This window comes from Anastrepha ludens, chromosome 2 (genome assembly GCF_028408465.1).
Source record: "Anastrepha ludens isolate Willacy chromosome 2, idAnaLude1.1, whole genome shotgun sequence".
Lineage (NCBI taxonomy): Eukaryota > Metazoa > Arthropoda > Insecta > Diptera > Tephritidae > Anastrepha > Anastrepha ludens.
The window spans coordinates 66,181,950-66,208,139 of NC_071498.1; the positions used below are offsets into that span (position 1 = coordinate 66,181,950).

The 26,190-nt window shown below is 35.7% G+C and overlaps 3 protein-coding genes across 6 annotated transcripts; 1 reads left to right on the forward strand and 2 right to left on the reverse strand.

Moving 5' to 3' along the window:
• Window positions 1-1,228: 1,228 nt before the first annotated feature.
• On the reverse strand, window positions 1,229-18,446 carry LOC128871690 (uncharacterized). 2 transcript variants are annotated; one of them, XM_054113644.1, is made up of 9 exons: window positions 17,937-18,446; window positions 17,520-17,674; window positions 5,746-6,147; window positions 5,164-5,677; window positions 4,959-5,078; window positions 4,727-4,891; window positions 4,481-4,589; window positions 1,852-2,045; window positions 1,229-1,690 (listed from the first exon to the last, which is right to left on the reverse strand). In XM_054113644.1, the coding sequence occupies exons 1-9, from the start codon at window positions 18,016-18,018 to the stop codon at window positions 1,638-1,640; spliced, it is 1,794 nt and encodes a 597-aa protein (XP_053969619.1). In that variant the 5' UTR covers window positions 18,019-18,446; the 3' UTR covers window positions 1,229-1,637. The 2 variants fall into 2 exon arrangements, with proteins under 2 accessions (XP_053969619.1, XP_053969618.1); XM_054113643.1 differs by having other exon boundaries at window positions 1,229-2,045.
• Window positions 18,447-19,502: 1,056 nt separating this feature from the next.
• Window positions 19,503-21,960, forward strand: LOC128871691 (signal recognition particle subunit SRP72). The gene is made up of 5 exons (XM_054113645.1): window positions 19,503-19,729; window positions 19,822-20,195; window positions 20,262-21,089; window positions 21,155-21,675; window positions 21,731-21,960. The coding sequence occupies exons 1-5, from the start codon at window positions 19,618-19,620 to the stop codon at window positions 21,858-21,860; spliced, it is 1,965 nt and encodes a 654-aa protein (XP_053969620.1). The 5' UTR covers window positions 19,503-19,617; the 3' UTR covers window positions 21,861-21,960.
• Window positions 21,961-22,528: 568 nt separating this feature from the next.
• Window positions 22,529-24,229, reverse strand: LOC128871692 (pseudouridylate synthase 1 homolog). Of its 3 annotated transcripts, none has more exons than XM_054113648.1 (4): window positions 24,107-24,229; window positions 23,480-23,993; window positions 23,132-23,402; window positions 22,529-23,058 (listed from the first exon to the last, which is right to left on the reverse strand). In XM_054113648.1, the coding sequence occupies exons 1-4, from the start codon at window positions 24,209-24,211 to the stop codon at window positions 22,533-22,535; spliced, it is 1,416 nt and encodes a 471-aa protein (XP_053969623.1). In that variant the 5' UTR covers window positions 24,212-24,229; the 3' UTR covers window positions 22,529-22,532. The 3 variants fall into 3 exon arrangements, with proteins under 3 accessions (XP_053969623.1, XP_053969622.1, XP_053969624.1); XM_054113647.1 differs by having other exon boundaries at window positions 24,068-24,229; XM_054113649.1 differs by having other exon boundaries at window positions 24,064-24,200.
• Between the last annotated feature and the right edge of the window lie 1,961 nt (window positions 24,230-26,190).

The following is a 26,190-nucleotide window of genomic DNA, read 5'->3' on the forward strand; positions in this document are numbered from 1 at the left end:
TGCGTCTTGATGTTCTTCTACAAAAGAAGGGGCGCATTACATTAACAGCGAACTGTGATAGCTGCCAAAACAAAACACTGCTAAAAAATCGAACTTGTAAGACGCTGCATTATTTAATTGCGTTTAATTGCACTATTAGTACAAATGGTTTGAAGTACTTTGTGATGTTCTTTTTATTCAGTTTTGCGTAAAATAACATGCAATTACTGTTCACATATTTTTATTTTTTAAATATTAATTGTATATATTATTATTATTTATAGGTTTTGTTTTTGTTTTTACTATTTTGTAAAATACGTAATTGAATTATGGATCGGTACATACATATGAGTTGCCATACTTTACAAATGTAAGTGTTCGAGAGGTGTCGCCCCATACATATTTTCAAATAAATCTATATTTTTATATTTAACAAAATGTCACCAACAATTAGCCGTACAGCATAATAGATAGTGGACCGAGAGACAGATTTGTAAAAAATATTTAAAATTTTATTTTATTTCTTTCTTCTATAACTCGTTATGATTTAGTATATATGTAAGTAGACGTGTGATGCGTGTTTGTGTATATGCGGGTGTGTACTTCTTTGCATATAATGTTGTATAAAGCATATATGTATGTATGTGTGTAAGATACTATCTCCTCTTCTTTTTTTTTTGTTGCTTATCTCTTTCATCTATTATCACAAACTAATATACCACAAAGCGAAAATGTGCGATAAATTGTAGTAAGAATGTGCAGCGAAAAATTAGTGTACGCTCTGGCGTTGGGGCAAAGTATAAGGAATAGTTTTTATTGAGCAATCTTTTTCATTTGGTTTTAAACATTTGAATGTCCAGCAGATTTTTTTGTTCTTTTTTTTTTACCAATTCCAGCTTGCTTTTGAAATGCCACAGCTTTTGCTAAAAATTCACAAGTTTTACTCCCTAATGAGATGTGCATCATGTCACTACTAATTCAAGTTGCCTCTTTCGCATTTAATTTTCTTTAAAGAATGTTGCAGTCTTACACCAGTGTTTTCTTAGTTAAAAAAGCGCCTTTTAAGGTTTACAAGAGCAAAAAACTTTTGAATTGAAATGTGTAGCGCAAAAATTTGAAGTCGATTGGACTTTTGACGATTTGGCAAATATGGAAATTTAATCTTTGCTCAAATCTAATTTAATTTTTATATATTTTTTCAATCTTTTTATGAGTTGGTTATGCTTAATGTTAGTTTTGTCGCGCACAATAAAGATGCTTTAATAAGAGATGTTTATTTAAATTTATATACAAACTAAATATACTGATAAATACAAAAAATATATACTAGCAAAAAATAAGGATAAAACAATAAGTATTTGTGTATATATGTAAATACGTTAACACAAAATATAAACGGTGAATGCTTTGAACGCGTAATTCAAATGGATTTAAAAAAACAACCTGAGAACTGCACGCTACAGCATTTTAAATATAATAAAAATACAAGTATAGGTGAAATGGTTGAAGTGGCCGTCTGGCACTCCCCAAGTAGCACAAGTATAAGAACAATAACAATGTACCAACTTCATTTCGCATTTTTCTCTCTTTTTTTCGTTCCTTCAAATTATCAATTTTCACATGACTGCTTTTCTTCTCTTCCGTTCTACTACAAATGTTTAGTGCGCATTTGAAATTTGAAATCCAAGACTTTTGGAAAATTGTACAAATTCTAAAAAAAATATGAAAACAAATACTATTCACTATGAAAGTAATATTTTTAAGTCAATGAATTATATCTGAGATTGCTATCGATAGCCACATTGCCATTATTGGCGTTTGTCGTTGTGGAATTGTTTTCGTTTTCCCCACCAGTGGTGGTATGCTGCTCACCGTTGTCAAAGGCACCACCAATGCCGCCATTGTGATCTAGCTCGGGTTCCATGTCAGAACCGAATTCGGTATAGCGTCGCCGCCACGGCCACACTTCGCGTATGCTGTCTATGAGTCGTTGCTGAAACGTTTTGTACTCCATATCGACAGATTGCGTTTCGCCAAAATTAAAATCGGCTACCTCAACTGTAAAGCTGCAAGAGAAAACGGAATTGAATTAGTCAAAAATGTGATGAAGTATTTGCGGTATATTTAAAAATAGGTAGTAGTAGAATTAACGGTATAGTTGTAGTTGAAGTGATAGGTTAGGTTAGGTTAACCCGGCTGGCATTAAGCCATGCGTAGACCTCTTGGTCCCTAGTGTTACCAGATGGAGACTGACCTCTATTAAGATTTAAAGTAAACATAAAGGAGTATGCCAACATTGCAGAGTTAGTTCTGAAAAATAAATTTCATAGGTTTATGTAAGCACTATCGGCTTTGTTTGCTTGGAAACCACTTTTTATGACCATAACCTAACCTGGTGGTCGGTATGTACGACCAACTCACTTAGACCTTACAGGCTCATTGTGACACCACTGTGCGTCACGGGAACCTCATTTACTTTTCTTCATGGAACCAATTTGTGACTCTTATGAAATGCAGGATTAGTTTCAACCCCACGACAGACAGTTCCGTAAGAAAATTGGAAAAAATATTTACCTAGAAAACCTGCTCTGATTTTAGCTAAGGCTGAACCATTGCAAAGGAAGTGCTCAACTGTTTCTTCCTCTTTCTTGTCTTTACAACTTCTACAATATTCATGGCAGAAAATACCTAATCTCAAGAATTGCCTGCCAAATAGCCAATGACCGGTTATACAAGCCACGACCTACGAGATATCCTTTCTTGAGAGGCTAAGCAGTTCCTTTATGACTACGTTTGGCTTGATTTTTGTGGAAAATGTTCATTGGTAATGATGTTACTGCCTCAAAATAGTACGGAATTGTATACACTTGGGCTCACATAATTAAGTCACTTTATCGTTTTACAATATTCGTAATACATTTTTTTCGTAAATTTTTTTATAAAAATATAGTTCATTGGAAACTAACAAAAATCTTATAAATCAAAGTTTCAAACTTTGTAAGAAATTCAGAATATTTTAACAAATTAAAAGAAATTTACATTAAAATGTTCAACTTTTTAATAAAAATCTTAAGAAAAGTTCTGAGTATGCACTTTTATAGTCCATTAAATTTTACGAGGGTTGACTTTCGTATTTTGCGCCTTTGCAACGCTACGTGTGGTGAGCTTTAATTCGATATTTTTATTGAAAACTGATATGGAGTGATTACGTTGTAAATTAGAAATTCGAAGAGTGGTATCATTGATTTCATTCGTAGCGGCCAAAGATGATAGATTACCAGACTTGCTATTTAGCTATGGTGAAAAAGAAAGTTGTAAGGGGAACTTTGGCTGCTACATCACTTGGGAGATTCTGCACGCTCATTTCATATGTACACTCGCCCAATCAGTGGTTGTTTAGACGGCAACAAAGAGTCATTGGTTGATTTTTTCATACTCCACTAACACAATTTCAATTTTATTGTAAACCTATCCCAGAAGTTTCAAAAGAGAACTCAGAAATAGCAACTTTTATTTTACCAATTTGTAAAAATATGGTAAATTAGTGATATGGACGACATTAATTTGTATATATTGAGAAAAATTCGAACACCGTCTTCGCCTGCTGCAGCATATTACTCCACTTGCCTCGGTTTCGGGCCTGCATATCCCATGCCCAAAATCCCAAAAATCTACACCGTCAATCCATCTGGGCGGCCCCATCTTCTAAGTCTGTGGCACTTTTCAAAGAGTATTTGTTGGAGTGGGTAATCAGTATTAGCTCGTGATATGTGACCCGCCCATCTCAGTCTGTTGATCATTATTGTGATTATTACATACGGGTGTACATACGGCTTTTCGAGTTTATGCTTGTAGCGCTTTCGCTATTTGCTTTTAGTATATATCGCACCAAAGATCTCTTGTTTATCCGCATCTCGGAGTGACCAGGTTTAAGCACCGTATAGTAAAGTGGGAAGAATAATTGAGCGGTACAGCAAAATCTTCATTCCCCTGTCTAAAAGGCGGCTCTGTAAGAAATAGCAGCGGAATCTATGCGCAACCTCTGTAGAAATTTTGCTGTCATGATCAATGGTTATAATCACCGATTTTGAGTATTTGACCCACATTCTGTCTGGATAACCTTTTTAAGAGTAATATTGAAGAGAATACATGAGAGTCCATCCCCTTGCCGGGGTCCGTTCAGGGCGGCGAACTCTCGGGACAGATCGTTTTGAAAACTTGCACTTCATTGTATGAAAATTTAATTGGCTATAAAACTGCGTATCTAAACGGTGTTTTTAATTCTGATTATTTTTTGAAATTTGCTCATTTTTTGCGAATTTCGTACAAAGTTTGGAAGTCTGATTTATAAAAATTTTTTATCAAATGAATTATATATTTTTATAAAAAATAATTACGAATAAATTTTTGCATGTAAAAAAGTAAAAAAAATTCAGTAACTTAATTAAATGTGTACAAATATGCTAACGAGAGTTGAATTATGCACGACCAAAACACTTACCGATTTCGTGATTGCACATAATACGAGACTCCGAACACGATTAATATGACAGCGATTAAAGTGAATGACACGGGCACCACCACCACGGACAATTGCGATTGCACTTTTGCTAAATGAAATAGAAAGATGCGGTATTAAAATAAATATTCCAGCAACACCAAATTATCAGCTTAGATTTTGTAATGCAATCGCCAGATTTAAGTAGCATGCGATGTGCGCGCGCTTATCGCGTATGTGAATATGTACCTTCGTAGATGTTAATAGTGACTTGATTTAACTTCTCAGAGACTTCATTACGTATGAAAAATAAAACAGTTTTGCTCTCGTAGAAAAATCGTGTGAAATTGTATTCGCACTTATCAAGCGGAAAATAGTAGCGACAGGTCTCGTTGCCAGTGGCGTTATATGGGGCTATACGTATGAAAAGAAATCATTTAAAAAAAAAAGTAATAATAATGTCTTCGTAAAATCAACTCACCATTGAAGATTTGAATGCACATCTGTAACGAAGCAGATCCCTTACAATGCACTTGCAGTCGCAACATATCACCACGTTGTAACCAATTTTGACCGTTAGCTTTGAAATCCGAGACGGGTGCTATGCAAGCAAATGTAAATTGAATTGATAATTTTAATCAAAATAATAAGCGCTTATTTTGATAATGTTGCCTATTCTAACTAACCTTTGGCGGAAACATAATGCTGAAATAAGCCCGTCAACTTTTTAGGATCACGCTGAATGAACTCGCCACTGACACAATTGTAGGGCGGCAATTCGTCCATCGACAGTGGTGACATAAGTATGGGCAATGAGAGTTTTTTGGACGCCGATGCTACGCTTGTGTTCGAGCTGTCTGTTTCCGCGTTGGTTTGGTTGCTCACATTAGGTGTTGCTTCTGCATGCATTGCAGGTTTGGCCGCCTGGCTTGGTTGATTTGCTACAGGTGACGACAATGGTATTGGTGCAGCTGCGCCGCGACGTTGGCGATGCACTAATTCTGATGTTGTGGCATTTGCTGAGATAACTTTGGGTGGTGTTGTGCTGCTATTTGGCTTTGGTGTTGTGGTAGTGGTACTGGTTGTTGTTGTGGTAGTAGTAGTAGTGGTTGTTGTAGGTTTTGGCGTTGTCGTTGTTGTGGTGGTAGTGGTTGTAGTTGTAGTAGTTGGCTCAGGAGGTTTCTCGAACGTCGCTACGACCTGTTGAGAAAAACACCAAAATATATTAAAAAACCTCAATTAAAAAAAAATGTTACACCCTAACGCACCAATGCCTCAATTTTGTAATCCTCTTCTGGTTCAGTATACTGCGCCACATAGCTCAGCCCTTTGACCGCGCCTATATAAGTACAATTTCGGTACCAATATGTTTGCACTTCATAAGCCTTTTCGGCGAGTAATTCCGCATCGTTCGGACGCAATTGTATGGTGTGATTGACTGGCTTCCCCGTGGACACAAAATTGTTTTTGAGCTTGGTATCGTTTTGTAGCAGCAACAGTTCGCCACCCAAAGATTCGTCGATTTTGTAATCTATATGATTGGTGGCTATATTTATCCAAATAATGTAGTTTTTATCTACTTTCAAGGTGACCCTATAATCGCCAGGTTTAGTTGTATTCATTGGATATGTTACGGACCAATTGCTATATGGGTACTTGCTGTTGATTTCCTGAAAATTTAAAGAGAGTTAACTTTTTTATTTACAATAAACACCTACGTATTTACAAACACATCTATGTAAAAGTATGAAATATATTTGCAAAAATTTGACAACAAATAAAATTACGCGTAGGAAAAAAAAATTTAGGAGGTGTGGCCAATATCCGACCGTTAACCGGAATTCAAAGAATCAGCTGATTGGTTGACGTAACCGGCGTAATGACAGTGGTTTGTTTACGAAAAAACTAAGATTGCCTTGGTGATTGGACGAAAAAAATCAACACAGTCTTGGCTTATATTACTTCGTGGCCGTTTGAACAACGCCTGATTGGAGGAGTGTGTGAATGCGTGTGAAACGAGCGGCAGATGTGGCAGCCGAAGTTATTTGCTCACGTGGTGAGAAGATTTTAAAGGTGAGCTCTTTAGCAAACCGTTATTCGGCTCTGAGCGAATTTGGCAGAATCAGCTAATGGGCAGACGTCACTTGGGATGTATTTACAAAAAAACAAAAAATGTGTTAATGATATGCGAGAAAAATCAACCAATGACACTTCGTTGCCGTCTGTACAATGATTGATTGGACGAGTGTGTGAAATGATCGTGCAGAATTCGGCTGTATCTCACAAGTAACGTAGCAGCCGAAGGTTGCCTCACAATTTTCTTTTTCAGCATAGTAAAGGCCGCCGTAGCCGAATGGGTTGGTGCGTGACTACCATTCGGAATTCACAGAGAGAACTTAGGTACAAATCTCGGTGAAACACCAAAATTAAAGAAAAACATTTTTCTAATAGCGGTCGCCCCTTGGCAGGCAATGGCAAACCTCCAAGTGTATTTCTGCCATGAAAAAGCTCTTCATAAAAATATCTACCGTTCGGAGTCGGCTTAAAACGGTAGGTCCCTCCATTTGTGGAACAAGATTAAGACGCACACCACAAATAGGAGGAGGAGCTCGGCCAAACACCCAAAAAGGGTCAATTACATATAAATACATATATATAAAGAGCAAAGCATCCTTGACTCGCTCAAATTCGTTTCACTATAATTGAAGGTCAAACCTGGTCTCTTACCCTTGGCTCCCATGGTAGCCGGAACGTCAAATTATCACATACCAGTATGTGCATTTTTTTTAGATATTTAGCTGAATTTTTTCTCGAAATTTTTATATTTTTAATTATTTTTCCCTAGTAGTGGAGGGCTATTATGGATGGTTTGCATGATAAGCTCTTTTCATGGCAAAAATGCTCTTGAAGGTTTATCATTGTTTAACGAGGGCATTCTGCTCATATTGTTCCTGGCGCACAAGAGCATACTTTTGGCTCTAAACCAAATTTACAGATGACGAGCTAAGGCTACGAAACTCAAACTGGCGTCAAACTGTGAACTACGCTAAGCAAACCCTTCACCATGAACTATTAGGATCTAGGTTGAAGGAATCGAATTTGCTTCATCCTGTCAGAAAAAAAAACGCGAATTTTTTATACGCCTGTTTTCCACCTCAGGGAGTCAAAATGAAGTAAAAAAATACGTTATATTTTATACAAAGTTTCTTGATAGTTTAGAAAATATTACAAAAAGAAAAGAAAATTGTTGATTTGTGAGGAAGTGCAAGTAGAAGCGAGAAGTGGAAGGGACGAGCAGGGTATTGGCCAAAAGCAGACAAAATCAATTTTATTACACGACCGCCAGACGACTAATAATCGAAATTTCGTCTAACCTTCTAAGATACGTAAATGACTCTATGGTCAGAAGAGAAAACTTCATAAATTGCACTTACCTTTTCCGAGAAATGCATTTTTGTGCAAACATTGTTTTATTGATATTTAAATACGAATAAGGCAGTAATGGGTTAAACAATCATAAGGAGTCTGGAGGAAATTTATACGCTTTTGCCCACTTTTCGTTTGATTTTTCTTCAACTTCGTAGCTTGTGCGACTTCAAATATTAGAAGTCTTTTGCCTTCCCAAAGAGAACTCTCGGGTTACTTTTTCGATCTGCTACTATTTTTAAACATTCTCATCGCTAAGGATCGTCAAATCGGATTAGTCAAAAATATCAAGACGGCAGAATCAAAAAATCATAGTAACCGAAAATCTATTTCTTTGACACGTTGAATGGAAGTTTTTTTTTATTTTCGCCATTTTGAATTGTTTCACTTACTATATCCAATCTTTTCTGTTAGCCATGGACTTTTAAATACAGTAGGTTCTGTTTTTATGCGGTAGATACGTTCCGCAAGAAACAGCATAAAAAAAAAACAGCATAAAAAAAGCTACTAGTTCTATAGTAAAACTATAGATACGTTTCAAATGCTAAAACCGCATAAATCTGAAATAATTAAATAAAATCGCATAAACAAAATATTGTATCTTTGAAAATTATATCTTTATATATCTTCCATACTTGTAGGGTTAGCATTTCTGATGTAATCTGTGATGAGTTTTTGCTTAGCTGGTTTAGAATCTTGTTTATATGTACAATTCCCGATAGGTCGACATGCATTTTGTAATTTAAAAAAAACCGCACTATTTCAAAACCGCATAAAAAAAAGCCGCATAAAAACAGAACCTACTGTACCATAAAAAATTATAATAAATTTAAAACGAATTAATATGATATCATAAAGAATTACAAATTTTTTTTTAAATATATACAAAAATTATAATAAAAAAAAAGAAAATTAAAAAAGGAATACAAAAATGTAAAAAGAATTAAAATAAATAATATACAAAAATTAAAAAAAAAAAAAATTGTTATTAGAACAACAAATAACTTTTAACTTATTTCCAAAAAAAAACCCAAAAAAGCAAAAACCATTCTTATTAATGACCTGACTATAAAATAAATTTCCCATTACTTATCTCATTGATATCGCTCAAATGATGAAATACCATTATTTACTTTAGTCATCAAAAGAATATTATCTACAACATTTCAGCTACATATTTATAATAAAAGAGCTTTGCACTTAACACGGCAGTTCGCGTGCGCCCCCAGTAGCTCTGAAATTGTATTCACAAATTGGAAATAGATAGCCCAAACTTCTCCAAACAAAGGAGTGCCAATGTACAAATTTACGTAATTGGAATTCATAAAAATACAAAACATTGAAATATAGGACAGATTTTAAAATTGTATTCCAGTTTTTTTTTTTCATAGCAGGGATGAAAGACGCAAGCATATGTTCAGCAGAGAATTGTTATATGTGAAAAATGCATACGTGTTTTTAGAAATTGCTGAATGAAAAGCTAAACAAAAAAATATCAGACCAACGCCTCATTTGTTAGTTGAACACCAGGTGCCTCTACAAATCATGCGGCTATTTCAGAGCTCATGAACTCTTTTAGCGAACCTGATGACATGGAGATTTATTTCTTAATTGGGGCTCATTCAGACATTTAATGGGGGAAAGGTAATACAATTTCTTGGTAACAAAATTTCAGGTAAAATGCAAGGCCCCGATTTATATTCGACCAAGTGCTACTTGTTCCAACGAGATCCCAATTTATGAATTCCATCCCTGAAGGGAGAATCTGGAAGGACTGCAAAATACGCTTCCACAGCTGTTATGACCTCATCATTTGATGCAAAACGCTTTCCACGCATGATTTTTTTTAGGTGTGGAAATAGATGAAAGTTACTAGGGGTCAAACCTGACGAATACGATGTATGCTCCAAAAGTTTGAACTTTGATTCATGGATTTTAGCCAAAGCCTCGAACTCGTTTCGGAGCCGAGGAACCAGGTTCACGGCACTCTTTAGACTCTTGTTTTGAGTTAGGATCATGGTGATAAACCCAAGTCTCATTCATAGTGATGAATCGACGCACAAAAACCACTTTATCCTTTCGAAAACGCTCTAAATGTTTCTTGAAACCCAATACTTCAGTCAAAATATTGTTTATACTGCCCAATGAGATGCCTTGGGCTTCTACTAAATCTGTTTCAGTCACTCGACGATTTTCCTATACGATATCCTGTATTTTTCCAACGATTTCTGATGTTGTTGCTGCTTGCTGTTTTTAGACGCCCTTGACATCCTTTCAACTGTAGGTACTAATTGATGGCGAAAACACCTTAAACACTTCCAACATTTCATAAATTTCCTTAGCTTTTAAAACTTCCAAAAATCCATCCTTGTATCCATCACGCTGTACTATTATTGGAACCCTGCTTAGCCAATCTTACCTCTAATTTCCTCTCTAAACAAAAAACTCCTTCTGCAAATGCCCCTCCCGACTCATAAAATAAGCAGTAAGGTCACTTGCAGCCGCAATCACTGATGCCTGTGTCAACCTATACGAATGTGCCGCTGTCTGGACCACAGCTTAACCTAACTTTAACCTTAACATATTCGGGAAAAAAAACATTCGAAAACTATTGTAAATGCAATTCGCCTAAAGTATAGTAAAGTAAGATGTATGTAATAATAATAAAATGCGGGCCATTGAAAAAAACAAGTTCAATGCTATTTATAGTCGTCCCACATTTTGCCAGCGCAAGTCTGCCTTGACATGCTCAATATCTACAGTTACGCCTCGAAGAAAGAATTAAATGGAAGAACACGTGCATATGTCATATTTGTATATACATATGTGCATGTGTATGTATGTGCAGGTACAGTACGTTAAAATTGTAAACATACACCTGCTTTTAATGATTTGCCATGTTAATATTTGGTTCAAACTGAATTTCAGAATTTCAAATTAATAGAAGGTAAAAAAAGAAACGATATATAAATACAAGGTGGCGCAAAATTAATTACCCTATCGGAAGATTTATAATTTTCGCAAATGGCGTTATACGTCAATCATATTTGGCACTTGTGAACTAGACAGCTGCAGAATTCAAAATGTTCAAAAGATTTCCATGCAGTTATTCGAAAACAAAATTGGATGATTAATTTTATGCCACTTTGTATAAACTAACACAATACATCACACAACCGAATAAATATATGATGGTAATCTAACACTCCACATTCACAACCAAAAAGTCACTGAGGAAATAACAGAGCAGCGATTGGCGTGCCCGTGGGAAACGCCTACCCAGCAAAGTACAGGTCAATTTGCAAGCATACGGGCTTAGCTTTTAGTTTTAGTTGTAAAATATCAAGCAACGAATAAAGACCGGTCTCGTCCGGAACAATTATTTTGTTTAACCACCGTAGCCAGATAGTTTAACTTATATGTTTGGGATATCAAAAGGTTTCGAATGATGAGAGAAATCGATTTATATATAGCCCATGTCCACAGAGCTTTAACTGCATCTAAGCATCGTATTAAAATTTCCATGCAGAGAATTTAAATTTTCTATAGAGCCCGTTAACACCCTTTCAAGACCGAGTTAGCAGTGCTTTGCTGGCTAACAGAAAATGCTATGTTAACAGTTGATAGCTGTATTACAAATATGGACCTATTTACAAGATACATTCTATCAACTATAAATTTTACCACAAAAAAAAAAAAAGATTAATCATTTAGTTTCGTATGGCATAGATGAAATTATGTTTTCATTAACTTTTAGATTGCTGCAAATAAGGCCATCATTCTAACATAAAACTATTAAAATCAAAAGATTTGTCTAGAGCACAGAAAACAAGATTGTACAAAATACTGATACGACCCCTCCTTACATATAGCGCAGAAATATGATCGCTGAAAACAAATGATATTCATCAGTTGTTGTGCTTCGAAAGGCGCGTCATAAGGAAAATATATGGTCCGGCGAAAACAATAGACGACACCTTCCGCATTCGCTACAACAATGAAATCGAAGAAATTCTTCAAAAACAATCTGTAATACGTTTTACCAAAGCAGACACAGATTAGATGGATTGAATTACACAGATTACTGCGGATGCGAAATGCTAGAAAAGCTTTTATTTCCACAGGAGGAAGAAAAAGTTGGCGCCCACGAAAGAGATGACGTCGAATCAGATATTAAGGAAATTAACGTACACAACTAGAGAGATGAAGCCATGGAGATTTTTTTTTTTTTTATTAATATAGTTCTGCTAAAGCAAACGCCAAAATTTCAAATTTTTACGATAATACACAGAAATACACAAATTTTACGGTTTTGTAGAATTTTTTATGGAAAATTTTTTTTTTATTAAAAATAAACAAATAGTCAAAACTTTGCAATATGTCACAGAACTTTTATTGTGAACAAAGCTTTATTTCAATACAGCCTAAGCCGACAAATTGAAAATTAGTATAGCAAAGTGAGGCACTATCGCCTTTACAACGGTAATGTAAAACAATACAGTAGGTTCTGTTTTTATGCGGTAGATACGTTCCGCAAGAAACAGCATTAAAAAAAACAGCATAAAAAAAGCTACTAGTTCTATAGTAAAACTATAGATACGTTTCAAATGCTAAAATCGCATAAATCTGAAATAATGTAATAAAATCGCATAAAAAAGGGCACTAGTCCCATATTATTACTATAGATACGTTCCATAGACCGCATGAATCTGAAATAATTAAATAAAATCGCATAAACAAAATATTGTATCTTTGAAAATTATATCTTTATATATCTTCCATACTTGTAGGGTTAGCATTTCTGATGTAATCTGTGATGAGTTTTTGCTTAGCTGGTTTAGAATCTTGTTTATATGTACAATTCCCGATAGGTCGACATGCATTTTGTAATTTAAAAAAAAACCGCACTATTTCAAAACCGCATAAAAAAAAGCCGCATAAAAACAGAACCTACTGTATTCACAAACCATTTAAATACGAAACACAGAAGGATGATATCAGAGAGAAAAATGATCTCATTTCAAAAAAATTTATGGATATCTAGTAAACTTCTTTATCAAATCCTAAACTTAATATACAGTAGGTTCTGTTTTTATGCGGCTTTTTTTTATGCGGTTTTGAAATAGTGCGGTTTTTTTTTAAATTACAAAATGCATGTCGACCTATCGGGAATTGTACATATAAACAAGATTCTAAACCAGCTAAGCAAAAACCCATCACAGATTACATCAGAAATGCTAACCCTACAAGTATGGAACCGCCTGCATAACCATCGATATCAGACGTGTACATTTCCTCAAGTGACGACAGTGATTTTACGCCAAATCCTAAACGAATGCGCAACATGTGGGTATTATCTGATTCTATTTCTGACGTAAATTTATTTTTCGATTCTGACGTTTTTTAAATAAAGATAATATATAATTTTCAAATACAATATTTTGTTTATGCGATTTTATTTAATTATTTCAGATTCATGCGGTCTATGGAACGTATCTATAGTTATAATATGGGACTAGTGCCCTTTTTTATGCGATTTTATTACATTATTTCAGATTTATGCGGTTTTATCACTTTTGAAACGTATCTATAGTTTTACTATAGAGCTAGTAGCTTTTTTTATGCTGTTTCTTGCGGAACGTATCTACCGCATAAAAACAGAACCTACTGTAGTCATTGCATTTAATCTTATCAAACACGATCCGGAATTCACAGAGAGAACGTAGGTTCAAATCTCGGTGAAACACCAAAATTAAAAGAAAAACATTTTTCTAATAGCGGTCGCCCCTTGGCAGGCAATGGCAAACCTCCGAGTGTATTTCTGCCATGAAAAAGCTTCTCACAAATATATCTGCCGTTCGGAGTCGGCTTGAAACTGTAGGTCCCTCCATTTGTGGAACAACATCAAGACGCACACCACAAATAAGAGGAGGAGCTCGGCCAAACGCCCAAAAAGGGTTTACGCGCCAATTATATATGTATGTAAGAAGAACCAAACACCATTCCCAAACAACAAATATAATTTTGGAATGTATGAATGTATAAAAATATTTTGATTCCGTTTTAGGCTCAATTTTGCTTCAACTATGGAAACGTTTCCTTCTTGCAGGCCTAACGAACTAAAAGGAGAGTCCAACCGAATGTTCACGAAATAGTGGAGGGATTTGAAATGAAATATTTTCTTTTTCGACTTATTCGACTTAAAGCTTAATACACTTCTCAGGCTTTTCATAATTTATTGATACGATAAAAAAAATGTCTTGTCTAATACTTAACATAGTGAAGTCTGATTTGCACTTCATAATCTGTAAATTCTCGAAGCCATTTCTTCATTAGAATAGGATAGAAATAAGGCTCAAGCACTACATTTCTGTTGTTAAATGCCACTGATTTTTTTATTTTATTTTTAATTAATTTTTTTTTTTTTTTTTTTTTGGTTTTCCAAAACTGCTGTGAATTTAAACAAAAAATTACACTTAATTGCAAACCTGAATGGAGTGAATGAATGAGAATGCAATACAGGCATGCACACATGAACTGTCTTTCACACCAACCGATGCGGAATTCACGATAAAGAATTAAATTTAATTATATTCGTCACATTTTCCCTGAATTGATAGTCATTAATTTGCATAAAATTGAATGAACTACTTTGCTTACAATAAAAAAGCAAAATAGAAAAACTTAAAAAATATAATATAAAACTAGCAAAAAATGCAAATGAATGAGATAACAATAATAATATTCTATATGACAAATATAATAAAGTACAGCGGGATAGCAACTATTTATGAAGTGCACAATTGCGTTTGAACTGCATAGCTTATTGCTCGATGTGCCTCATAGGAAAGCATATGTGCACGTGTCGATGAATTTTGATGAAGGTCGAGTGGGCAAAATTTTATCAATAACTGCACGAAAATGCACGAAAACTCAAGTAAGGACGGAATAGATGTACATATATAATATAATACTTGCCGTAGCTTCTTCTCATATACATCCCGTTGCAAAATAATAAGCAATTTTTTTTTAAATATAGCTTCAACTGACTACAAAATACCGTTGATATTTGACTTTTCTTTGTGAGGTGTCAGGCCGTTTCACTTAATGAACTATTTAAACAAATATTAATTATGCAAAACTATAAAATATCCTGTAAGAAATCATGCATTTCTAAATGTACTTTATAAATAAACAAGTCCTGTAATTCAATCTGTAAGATTTTTGCACAGTAGACTGAAATCTGGGTACCAGGACATAGGAACATAGAGGGCAATCAAATTGCTGATGAGCTGACCAGGAAGGGGCCAATTGAATTGGTCTCAGAAATCTCCTACCCAGTCATCGGCATCCCCCTGGCTGTTGTTAAAGAGGAATTGCACAACTTATTTCTTGTTTGGCAGCTAGACGATTAAGGTCACTGGGTGCTCGTTTCTTCGACAGCTTGGGGCAGTGCGCCAACCTAAATCCTTTCAACCTTCCCTATTACATCAACAACTCTGGCTGGCTGTAGATATCTGCCCGTTGGAGGTTTCAAAATGGTGTCAAAACGACGCTTTAGTGCTACTTGAGGAGTGCCAGAGTGGTACTTCAACCTTTTCACCACCTACCTACCTACCTAGACTGAAATAAAATTGAAATGCAATGAAATGCTTTCATAAATAAAGAATTGAAATACAAATGGAACCATATTTTTAAGTAAAATTTCTTGCAATTGGGTCGCTAAACTTTGCAATGAAATTACAGACGAAATATAAACAAGTTCGTTTGGGGGTGTGCAGCTGAATCAACTTTGAAATTTTTTGAAATGCGTCAAGCGAAACTCCAAAATAAATGAGCCTTATTCTTAATTTGTAGTATACAGGAAAGTTTTTCTTACAAATATTCCTGCTAAGAGAATCGTATAAATTACAATAATTACATTCCAGGAATGCAGCTACAAATCCAAAAATCCCCGATGAATTGTCATGCTAGACAAATATGGATATATGTACATATTTACATTTACCTGCAAATATGCATGTATGTGTGCATAATGTATGTATCATACATACTTGACACATTGCAAACGTACTCCACCATTTCTTGAGGTAAATATTCGTCTATTGTAATTCTGTTTTATATTCTAAGTACGTCTTACTCTAACTATTCTCGCTCCTTCTATTTAAAGTATGCAAATTATACATACATACATGCATATAAACGAGTACAATGCACACATAGTTACTTTCAAACGTGTTCATAGTGTACGATTATACTGACAGGTTACAGTTGGTTACGTTCGTAAAGAAAGTAAAAACAATCAATAAAAACGTGTTCATAAAGAATCTTTGGAAATTATAAGTTTCAAAAATTTTAGTATGCTCTATTATCAAAACTATGTTTCGAAGTGGTTTAAGGGGTTAGGGGTAGTCAGAATTTTGAAAAAATTGGATTTTTTTGCATTTTCTTAACGCATAATATCTTAAAAATATTGTGTGAGAATTTGAAGTGAATCCGACAAATACTTTTCGAGTTATTCAACAATTAACAAAGGGCGCTCGGGCGCTCCATAAATCGATAACAAAACTTAAAATGTGGTTTTTCTCAAAACTATGTTTTTTGAACTGGTGATCACTGTAACTTAAAACCCGTTTGGTAGATTTCAATACAATTTATATTGCTTTTGAAAAACATAAAAAACTCGGGCCTCAAATGATTTTTGTTTTCTAAAATTTCAATTTTTTTTAACAATTAATTGTCGACTTTTTCTAGAAAATCTGAAAAATATTTCCTGAAATTGTTAATTTTGAAAAAAAACTTTGATCAGGCACAAGATTATCTATTAATAAACTAATTTTTCTTGTCCGATTGATTTTAGATGAATCTCCAAGGACTTGTGATGATCACCCCTAGATGATACCAACTATAACAGACCGAAACAAAAAGTTAAAATTATAATGGAATCTTTTATTATTAACGGTATTTGTGAACCCAATGGAAAATCTTTGGAAATTCTTATAAACAAATACCTTTGTATATTACTAAGAAAACATTAATGCAGTTTAAAAATCACAAATTTTTTAAGAGCTCATGCAATAGAGAATTTGCATTAAATTTTGTGTTTTATGAGTATTCGTATATATTGGCTAAGGTTTTTGGTATCATTAATACTTTATTGCCACTTCATAAAAAAATTAAATCATTATAATTCGAGTATTTATAAACGTTGTTGTAAGTCATTATACGTGATTTTTCTGTATATAAAAAGTAGGTACGTAAGCACTCATACAGAATTCTTTGATACTCGCAAGAATTACGAAGTGATAAAAAAGAATTTGCAAAAACTAAAAACAAATAAATAAAAGTATTTGTATAAAGTGTATTAGTCATGCCAAAACAACTACTAGCGCATGTTTCGTATATGTACACCCCCGGTTTTTGTTTTGAAATTGTTTACGATTGAATGAAAAACCAAACCTATTCGAAAATAATGCTCTATGATTATTTCCACCTTAGTCGGGATTATATGCACTAACATTTTGAAGAGTTTTTGGAAAAGTGCATTTTGTTGCTTCAACAGTGAGAACTATGGTAGATCCAATACTCAATCATAACAACAATATTGCTTACTCACCACATGATTTGGGACTTGTGCATTATCCTCCCAGTTAAACATATAATCTCCCTTATTTGCCACTTGGCCATCATCATACAAAACAGCACTGAAGTTCACGGTGCCACCGATGACTGATGAACCGCTGCTCTTTATGTCGACGTAGTAGGCTTTCACTAAAAACAAAAGTATTAATTAAAAATACGAGGCATACATAATAATATTTATAAAAAAAAAACAAAAAGAAACAAATACAAATCTATATATTTATTAAACATTTAGTGGGCGTATATCGATTTATTGCAGCAAAACTATCGTTTAGCGAAAAAAAAAACTGTAAGCACAAATGAGAATCACTGTAGGCAGACGGTAATGCAATCATACAAGGCGGCCGCCACTAGGATGCTGTGAAATGACAAAACGTATGTACCATATTACCTGTGGTCAACGGACCCAACAGCAGTGAAAGCAGCAGTACTATGTGTCCGCACTGCTTTTGGCACGGCATTTCCGTTCCCATCTACAACTTTGCTGACTTTACTTTTTTGTTGAATAACGTATGGTCTTATACTGTTGAAACTATTGCAAGTTATATTACAATTACTATGTTATTTATTTGCACATTTGTTTTGTATTTGTCAGTCGTCGCTAACGCCAGCGCTAGTGACAATCACTTTGTGAATAGTACGCTTTTTTCTTTGCTCTGCACTTGTTGTTGTCGACCCCTCTCGCACAATCCCACCCACTTTTCTGTTAAACTATTGCTGCTGTCGCAACTGCTCTGCTAAATACAGTCGCAATTCTCTGATTTGAATAGTAAAGGATATGATTTATGCGACTTAATTAAAGGTAATTTTCACAAAAACGATATTCACTCCAACTGCGTACCAGAAACTTCTCAACTTTTCGCAGACTTGTGCTCTTCTGCTCTTGATCAAAGGAAGAAAACAGAACTTGTAAAATAATCACTTATGCTGCCAGATATCAAGTTAAATGTGTCGTTGCCACCGAAAAAAACAATACATAAATAAAAAAGTAATTTTGGTTCACCAAAATTGTTTACGTGATAAACGTCATATATCCGCAACGTCGTAGAATATATGCAAAATGTTATATAATATGTTAAAAAAAAGATGAGGATGGTTTCTTATATCTAGAATTCGATAAGATCAATACGAAAACTGAACTAGATGCCAAAATAGTTTATTAGAATATTCTCTACATAAATATTTGAATAGTGTATCCGAAGGCAAAATTTTGTAATTTGCTCCTTTTGTTACATGGAGAACCATATATTTGGAAGGTCAAAATCATTTCGTAAATGTTTTCACGCTTTACTTCTTCAGTTAGCATTATTTTTAATTGTTAAGTTCAATGCAACTAAAAAATTACTATATTAGTTTCGAAAAAAGAAATCCATTATATTCTCGGTAGATAATTTAAAGTTTATGCTCGTTGTCAAGTTGATATTTCACACTAAAAAAATTCTTTTGTTTTTTGTAGCATTCAGAGGGGAGTTCCAAGGTGTTAACAATGAAAGGCAACAAAGAGAAAATTCGGTACATTTTATAGTTTTTCTTTGATAAAGGAGAAATAAAAGCCTGGCCGCTGATATTGAGAATGTGAATGGTGTTTGTGGTGCCAATACTGTAACAGTTAACTACTTACAATTTTGATTTCGTCGATTCCGTTCGGCCATTTTTGATGTTAAAGAATATGTCGATAAAATAACAGAAATAATCGAAGTTGACCGGCATGTTAGAAACCGTAGCATGGCCAGGAGCTAGCTAAAGATCGACCATAAAACAGTTTTAAACCATTTATAAAATTTTGAGCAAAATTATAGATTTCTTTTTCCTAAACTATTATTAAGTTACAATCGCTGGACACATATTTGGTTTACTGATATCTGACAATCAAAAAATAGCTGCTCGATTATAATTGATTGCATTTCTAAATTTTTAAAGTTGCATTAATTTTTAGGGCACATGAGTCTCGTTGTCATGTCACCAATTGTCAATCTCGTTTGCACTTGCTGAGGTGTCAAGTAAATGTGAGTTTTATGTTGGAAAGTTTTTTAATACGCTGGATGTATCCCTAATAGGAAAAATTGATAATAATGTCTAAGGATCCAAATCAAAGAGAAGCCATTATAAGGGCTGCGTATGCGGATGTTAATAAATTCGGTCAAAATGGCGAATACGAGAAGGCAGTCAAGGCAGTAAATAGGGGTAAGTTGCTTGGTATATGTGAATTTAAACACCACTCCTACGTAGCCTTAAATTAATATAGAAACTATTAAATTTCATAATTTATCCTTAAGTTTTGGGTATTGCACCAGACGATCAAACAGCATTACACTGCAAAGTTGTTTGTCTCATTCAGCTATCAAAATTCGACGAGGCTTACAAATTCATAGAAAAAAACAAGCTTGCCTCCACTTTAGTGCTGGAGAAGGCCTATTGCGAATACAGATTGAACAAGCCCGAGCAAGCATTGAAAACCATCGACAATGGTAGCATTAATCCACTGCCAGCCAGCTTGAAAGAGTTGCGCACCCAAGTTCTCTATCGGCTTGAACGGTATGAAGAATGTTTCGATGCCTACAAGGAAATCATCAAAATCACCAACGATGACTATGAAAATGAAAGGCGCACGAATTTGAGTGCTGTTGCTGCTAACTTGGCTGTGGACAAGGTATAAATCAACTAATCTGAATAAATTGAACTAAAATATTATACAAACATATTTTGTTGTTTTAAGAACAAGGAAATACCCGAGCTGCCCGAAGAAACATATGAACAGTACTACAATGCCGCTTGTATTGCTTCGAATCGTCAAAGGTATGCTGAGGCCGAGAAAAAGCTGCGCGCCAGCGAAAAGCTATGTCGTGAAACTCTGGAAGAGGATGGTGTTACTGAAGAGGAAATGCGCGAAGAATTGGAGCCTATACGTGTGCAATTGGGATATTGTTTGCAAATGCAGGGCAAACTAAAAGAAGCGGCAGCTATTTATACCGAATGTTTGCGCAATAAGCCCAAGGATGTGGTCTTAGTCGCCGTGGCTAGCAATAATTCGGTGGTCATCAATAAGGATCAGAATGTGTTTGACTCCAAGAAGAAAATACGCTCGGCCATGTCGGAGGCCTGTGATTCGAAATTGACCAGCCGTCAGAAAAAAGCAATTGCATTAAATAATTGTTTGCTTGCATTATTTACCAACTCCAGTGACCAGGTTCAGCAGTTATGTCAAAAGTTAGTTGAAGCTTACCCTGATGTAGAGTTCCAAGCTCTACTCATACGCTGTTCTCAACTTACCAAGGATAAGCGTCAGAAAGAAGCTGTCGATTTGTTGAATAAATATGCCGCTACGCATAAAGAAAACGCATTCGCATCGAAATTTGCGGTTGTGCAATTGTTGCTTTCGCAAGGCAATCGCAAAGAGGCGATTGATGTGTTGCTTTCACTTGGCGAGCAAATGTACAAGCCCGGTATTATATCTGCACTGGTAACTCTATACTTGGGTACAGACAATAAGCCCGCAGCATCAGAATTGCTGAAATCCGCTGTCGAATGGTATAAAATGAACAATGTGAGATATCTCTTTAAAATTTCAGACACATTTCACTTATTAATACACTAAATATTCTTATACAGGTCAGCAGTGGCGATTTGAGCGATATGTGGCGCCAAGCCGCGGAATTCCATTTGCGTGGCGGTGCGTCCGAGACTGCAGCCAGTTCACTTGAAGAGCTGCTCAAGCTCAACGCCTATGATATGAAAGTATTGGCTCAGCTGGTTATTGCATATGCACAATTCAATCCAAAACGTGCCTTAGAATTAAGTAAACGTTTACCCAAACTTGAAACACTCACCACTGCCTCTGAAATTGATGCTTTAGAAGCGGCCAATTGGGTTATGTCTACAAAGGCGGCTAAAAAATCGGCGAATGCCAAAATCGATCAATCGCCGGGCACACCAGTTGCCGAGAAAAAGAAGAGTCGTAATCGTAAACGCAAGGGTAAACTACCCAAAAACTATAACGCTGACGTACCGCCAGATCCTGAGCGGTGGCTGCCCAAATACGAGCGTACTGGTTTTCGTAAGAAGCGTGACCGTCGTGCTAAGGATATTATCAAGGGCTCACAAGGCATGGCTAGTGGCGCCGCTGACCAATAGTAAGTTACATAAATGCTTTTTGACATTTGTAGATGTTAACTTTGTTGTTTGTAGTGATATGTCGAATCGTGCAAATCTTGGTAAAAACTCTCCCGCCACACCAGTCTACCAGGAACCGACACCTGGACCCCGCCAACAGCATCGCAAGGGTGGCCATAAAAAGAAGAAGGGTGGACGTTTCTAAATGCGAACGCTAAGCTGATGGAACCTTTTAAAGCATGCTTTTCATATATATTAGAACTATCATATACGAGTATAACACAAATGTGGGAAATGTTAAATTAAATACATTTGGTTTTACTGAACAAATTAGATTTTTCAAAAAATTACTCCGTAGAAGTGCTTAGCTCCATAAAATTCAGGTGTTGAGTTTCGTGCACCGATTCGATTTAATAGCCCGTTGTTTGAAGGAACGGGCATGTCGTTGTTGTAATGTTATAAAATGTTCCTGAAGTGTTACTTTCGTTCTGGCAATGTGCAACCCCGCTCGACTATCGTCGGAATGATTGGGAAGACTTGTAGTAGCTTAAACATGGACGGGAAATACTTCTGGATTATCACTCCATGGCCGAAAATAAATCCGTATCGTGCCGGTGACGTAGAACCGACTGTCGTGGGAACGATTAGAAAGATATCTCTAAAATTGACTTCTATTATTTTATTCGTGGCCCCATTGGAAAATATTGCATCTACTAATTTGTAATAATTGAAGTGCAAATATATTCAGCAGCTGCATTTTACTGTTACCTTGTACCGGGTGGCTTAAAGTCGAGCAAACTGTATATATTAACATATTAATCAGCAAGAAGGCTCGCAACTAAAGGTTTACATATAAAAACTTAAATCAAAAATTTAATTATTCATCGTCATCGTCATTATGCTTCTTCCCGCTCTCGTCATTGCTTATTGCTGTCTGTGCATCATCTCGTCGTGCATCGTATGAATGTAAAGGTAATGTCTCTAACCATTCCAGCATCGAACGTTCTTTATACTCTGTTTCATATATATTGGCGTAAATATAACGTTCAATGAATTCTTTTATTTCATCCTCTTGCTTAACCCAAGTCAGAGGTTCATGTATGCCATCGCTGCCGTAACGATCATTGTAGCGTTCATAGTGCACTGTATCCAATACTAAGCCCAAACCAGGGGCCATCGGCAGATCTAAACGTTCTTCGGTTAACGCGCGATCCAGTGTGGCCGTCATGGTATTACCTCGCGCAATTGCTATCGCTAAGCCGACCATTTTTCGAATTTGATGTAGCATAAAACTTTGCCCCTTTACTTTAAGCGTCAAAAATTCTAAGCCTTGTGGCGTAAGGAATGGTTCGGAGCAGCTGAAAGACATAATGAAGCGTTTCGCAGAAGGATCTAAAAAGTTTCTGGAACAAAAGTGGCAATGTTACATATAAAGCAAGAATCATTATGTATATACGATTAATAGTTTTGACTTACTTCCGGCTGGTGAAATTGTGAAAGTTTTTCGTGCCTTCGTACAACTTCAATATGTCTCCTATCTTTTGCAGTTGAGCAGCTTCAATTCGATAGTTATCAAAACCATATTTCTGCGTGTAATCCGCAAACGCAATGGACGGCAGTGTGTATGTGTATGTGCGCGCATTGCACTGATCTTTCGCATTAAAACCTTTAGTAACGCGCTCAACGCCAAAAACGCGTATTTGCTCAGGTAAATCTTCGTTCAACGCTTTGATATCTACTGGGTCAGCTGTAAGAAATAGTAAACACTTTTTATAAGGAATTTCTTACTACAAATTAAGTTTATATATAACCCCATGCCCTTACGCAATTTCATTGAGCACACTTGCCGCGCCGCCGAAACACCTTTATCGGTGCGCGCCGCTCTCTGAAAGCACGCCGCTTGTGCTGCCTCAAAACTTTCCTCTGTTATCCACTTTTGTTTCAACATCGCTTTGAACAGTTCCTCTTCAATAGTTTGCATGCCGGGATTACGCTGCATACCAAAGTAATTTGCACCACAATAACCCAGAAGTATTGCGGACTTTTTCCGCTTTACACGGTCAGCCGGATCAAATGCTGGACGTTTTGTGTCCCCCGACTGCTCATCTTGTGTGTTCCAGTCCACCCATTTTCTGCGTTTCAATTCACGCTTCTGACGTTTGGCATCTTTTACTTGCTCACACTTTGCGGTTCGCTCAACTTTCATTTGGGCCTCCTGTTGATCCAATTTGTCCAGCGCCTCAGACATGGCAGCGGCAAACCCTTTAGGATATTGTTGATGCTTTGTTAATGAAGAACACTTTTGCAACCGCAGTAAAGTGTTGGTAGTAGTCACCAGCTATTAGCGAAGAGGAAATTGCTAGGTTAGTAGGAAGATAAACATTATTAAAAGTACGCAGCCAATTCACCTGCCTTTGTGAAATTGACCGTTCCCTTAATTATCAACATTACTTTTATTGAGGTTCCTTTAATTACTACAGGTGTCCTTGGTCTAGCTTTATAAAACCAATATGGTACTTTCCAGCTGCAATATGCGCTGGGCAAATGTAAACACATGTGGAATTAGGTATTGTAATTGTAATTGCGATATCGATATTACCGATACATTTTTATTTCGATACGATAACTTTTACATTTTGTTTGACAAATGTCATATCATCATCACATATCACATGTTTTTTCATTTAATTTATTTCAGTTTCAGTTCACTTTATTTTACATATACATTTAAATTCATTAATTTCATTTCTGTCATATAATACGTAAATTTTATAACAAAAGATACTACATTTTAAAATCAGATACTTTTGTATTAATTTAATTTCATAAAAAATAATCTATTCCTAAATAACATTAAACATGCAAAAATAATATATTGCCAACTTCCTTCGGCTCAAAACTCTTGCGCTTCTCTGTTATTATATTTCCGCCAACAAAAATTTACCTTCCGCTGCTGCACTACTTGCAGGATGAATGAATTTGCAGCGCGAATTTGGACAAGTGGGGATTATTTTTTGCACTGATTCTTCACCATTCAAATAATGTGAATGAAATCACCCTGCAAATTATAAGGGATGTATAATTTACAAAAATTTGCAAAAAATAAAAAACCCACCACTGAGAAAAAAATAACTCAATCCAGCGCCTATCTCCCAACAGCAGGAATTCACTCCTCGTCCCAATCCAGCTACTCAACTACAATACACTCTCATATGCGCAATCTGTAAAAAACACGACAAATATTCCAAGCGCAAATAATTAAACTCCATACCTTAAAGAAAACACATCTGGAGCTCCAAATGAAATGAAAGATTTGATTGTCCTCCTCAAACAGTTTAAGCAGCAGATGACGTCAGTGATGACCTTACTTGTTTCCCTCACGACTAAAAACTCCAACTTTTCGATACCATATATCTCATATTATGGAACGCCAATGGTCTATCTAAACACGTACTCGAGATTAAAGCATTGCTCAATACCCAGAATATCGATATTCTTCTAATATCGGAGACCCATTTCACAGAGAAGAGCTATTTTCAAATCCCAAATTATAAATTCTATCACACATTGCACCCCGACAAAAAAGCACATGCTGGATCAGCAATTCTAATTAAAAATACCATTAAACACAATTTAATTAACTCCTACTGCACAGAAGCTACTCAAGTGACTAATATTACTGTTGAAGACTGGAAAGGCTCGATTATAATCTCAGCAATATATAGTTCGCCCAAGCATGCAGTTAAATCAGAAGAGTACGAAAAGTTTTTTTCACCCCTAGGAAGCAGATTTCTCGCTGGAGGTGACTATAACGGAAAACACACATATTGGGGCTCCCGCCTTATAACCCCTAAAGACCGGCAACTTTATGCAGCTATTAACAAATTAAATTTAATACCCATATCATCGGGTTCCCCAACGTATTGGCCATCGGATTTGAAAAAAACTCCTGACTTGATCGATTTTTGCGTCGTAAAAGGCATCACACCTGGTGATATCAAGTGCAGCAGCTGCTTCGAGCTCTCCTCTGGCCATTCTCCCGTAAAGATTGAGCTTTATAACCCCCTTGCCAACACACCCGCTCAATGTTACCTTCATAATAACAAAACTGACTGGAATCACTTTCGATATCTAGTATCATCAACGATAAATTCAAAACTCCCACTAAAAACTGAAATTGATATTGCTGAAGGTGTTGAACACTTAAACTGCTGCTTACAACAAGCTGCTTGGAATTCGACCCCGCCTATCTCATTTCCAAAAAAGGCACTACAAATTTCTCCCAGTATTAAAGTAAAAATACGAGAAAAACGGATTGCAAGAAATAAGTGGCAGCAAACTAGACACCCGTCAGATAAAAACAACTTAAATACACTCACAAGGCAACTTAAAGAAGCTCTTGTTAATGAACGAAAAATAAATAAATAATTGGCGCGTACACTTCTGTTAGGTGCTTGGCCGAGCTCCTCCTCCTATTTGTGGTGTGCGTTTTGATGTTGTTCCACAAATGGAGGGACCTACAGTTTCAAGCCGAC

Excerpts from the sequence above, each read along its gene's own strand:
- LOC128871690 (XM_054113643.1), bottom strand. The coding sequence starts at position 18,018 with ATGGGAACGGAAATGCCGTGCCAAAAGCAGTGCGGACACATAGTACTG. Across the intron at positions 5,678-5,745 it reads ATTACAAAATTGAGGCATTG|GTCGTAGCGACGTTCGAGAA; the intron begins GTGCGTTAGGGT and ends TTTTCTCAACAG. Across the intron at positions 5,079-5,163 it reads GCATTATGTTTCCGCCAAAG|CACCCGTCTCGGATTTCAAA; the intron begins GTTAGTTAGAAT and ends TTGCTTGCATAG.
- LOC128871691 (XM_054113645.1), top strand. The coding sequence starts at position 19,618 with ATGTCTAAGGATCCAAATCAAAGAGAAGCCATTATAAGGGCTGCGTAT. Across the intron at positions 19,730-19,821 it reads AGTCAAGGCAGTAAATAGGG|TTTTGGGTATTGCACCAGAC; the intron begins GTAAGTTGCTTG and ends TTTATCCTTAAG. Across the intron at positions 21,090-21,154 it reads AATGGTATAAAATGAACAAT|GTCAGCAGTGGCGATTTGAG; the intron begins GTGAGATATCTC and ends ATTCTTATACAG.
- LOC128871692 (XM_054113647.1), bottom strand. The coding sequence starts at position 24,211 with ATGTGTTTACATTTGCCCAGCGCATATTGCAGCTGGAAAGTACCATAT. Across the intron at positions 23,403-23,479 it reads AGTGTGCTCAATGAAATTGC|CTGACCCAGTAGATATCAAA; the intron begins GTAAGGGCATGG and ends TATTTCTTACAG. Across the intron at positions 23,059-23,131 it reads CACAATTTCACCAGCCGGAA|AAACTTTTTAGATCCTTCTG; the intron begins GTAAGTCAAAAC and ends CTTTTGTTCCAG.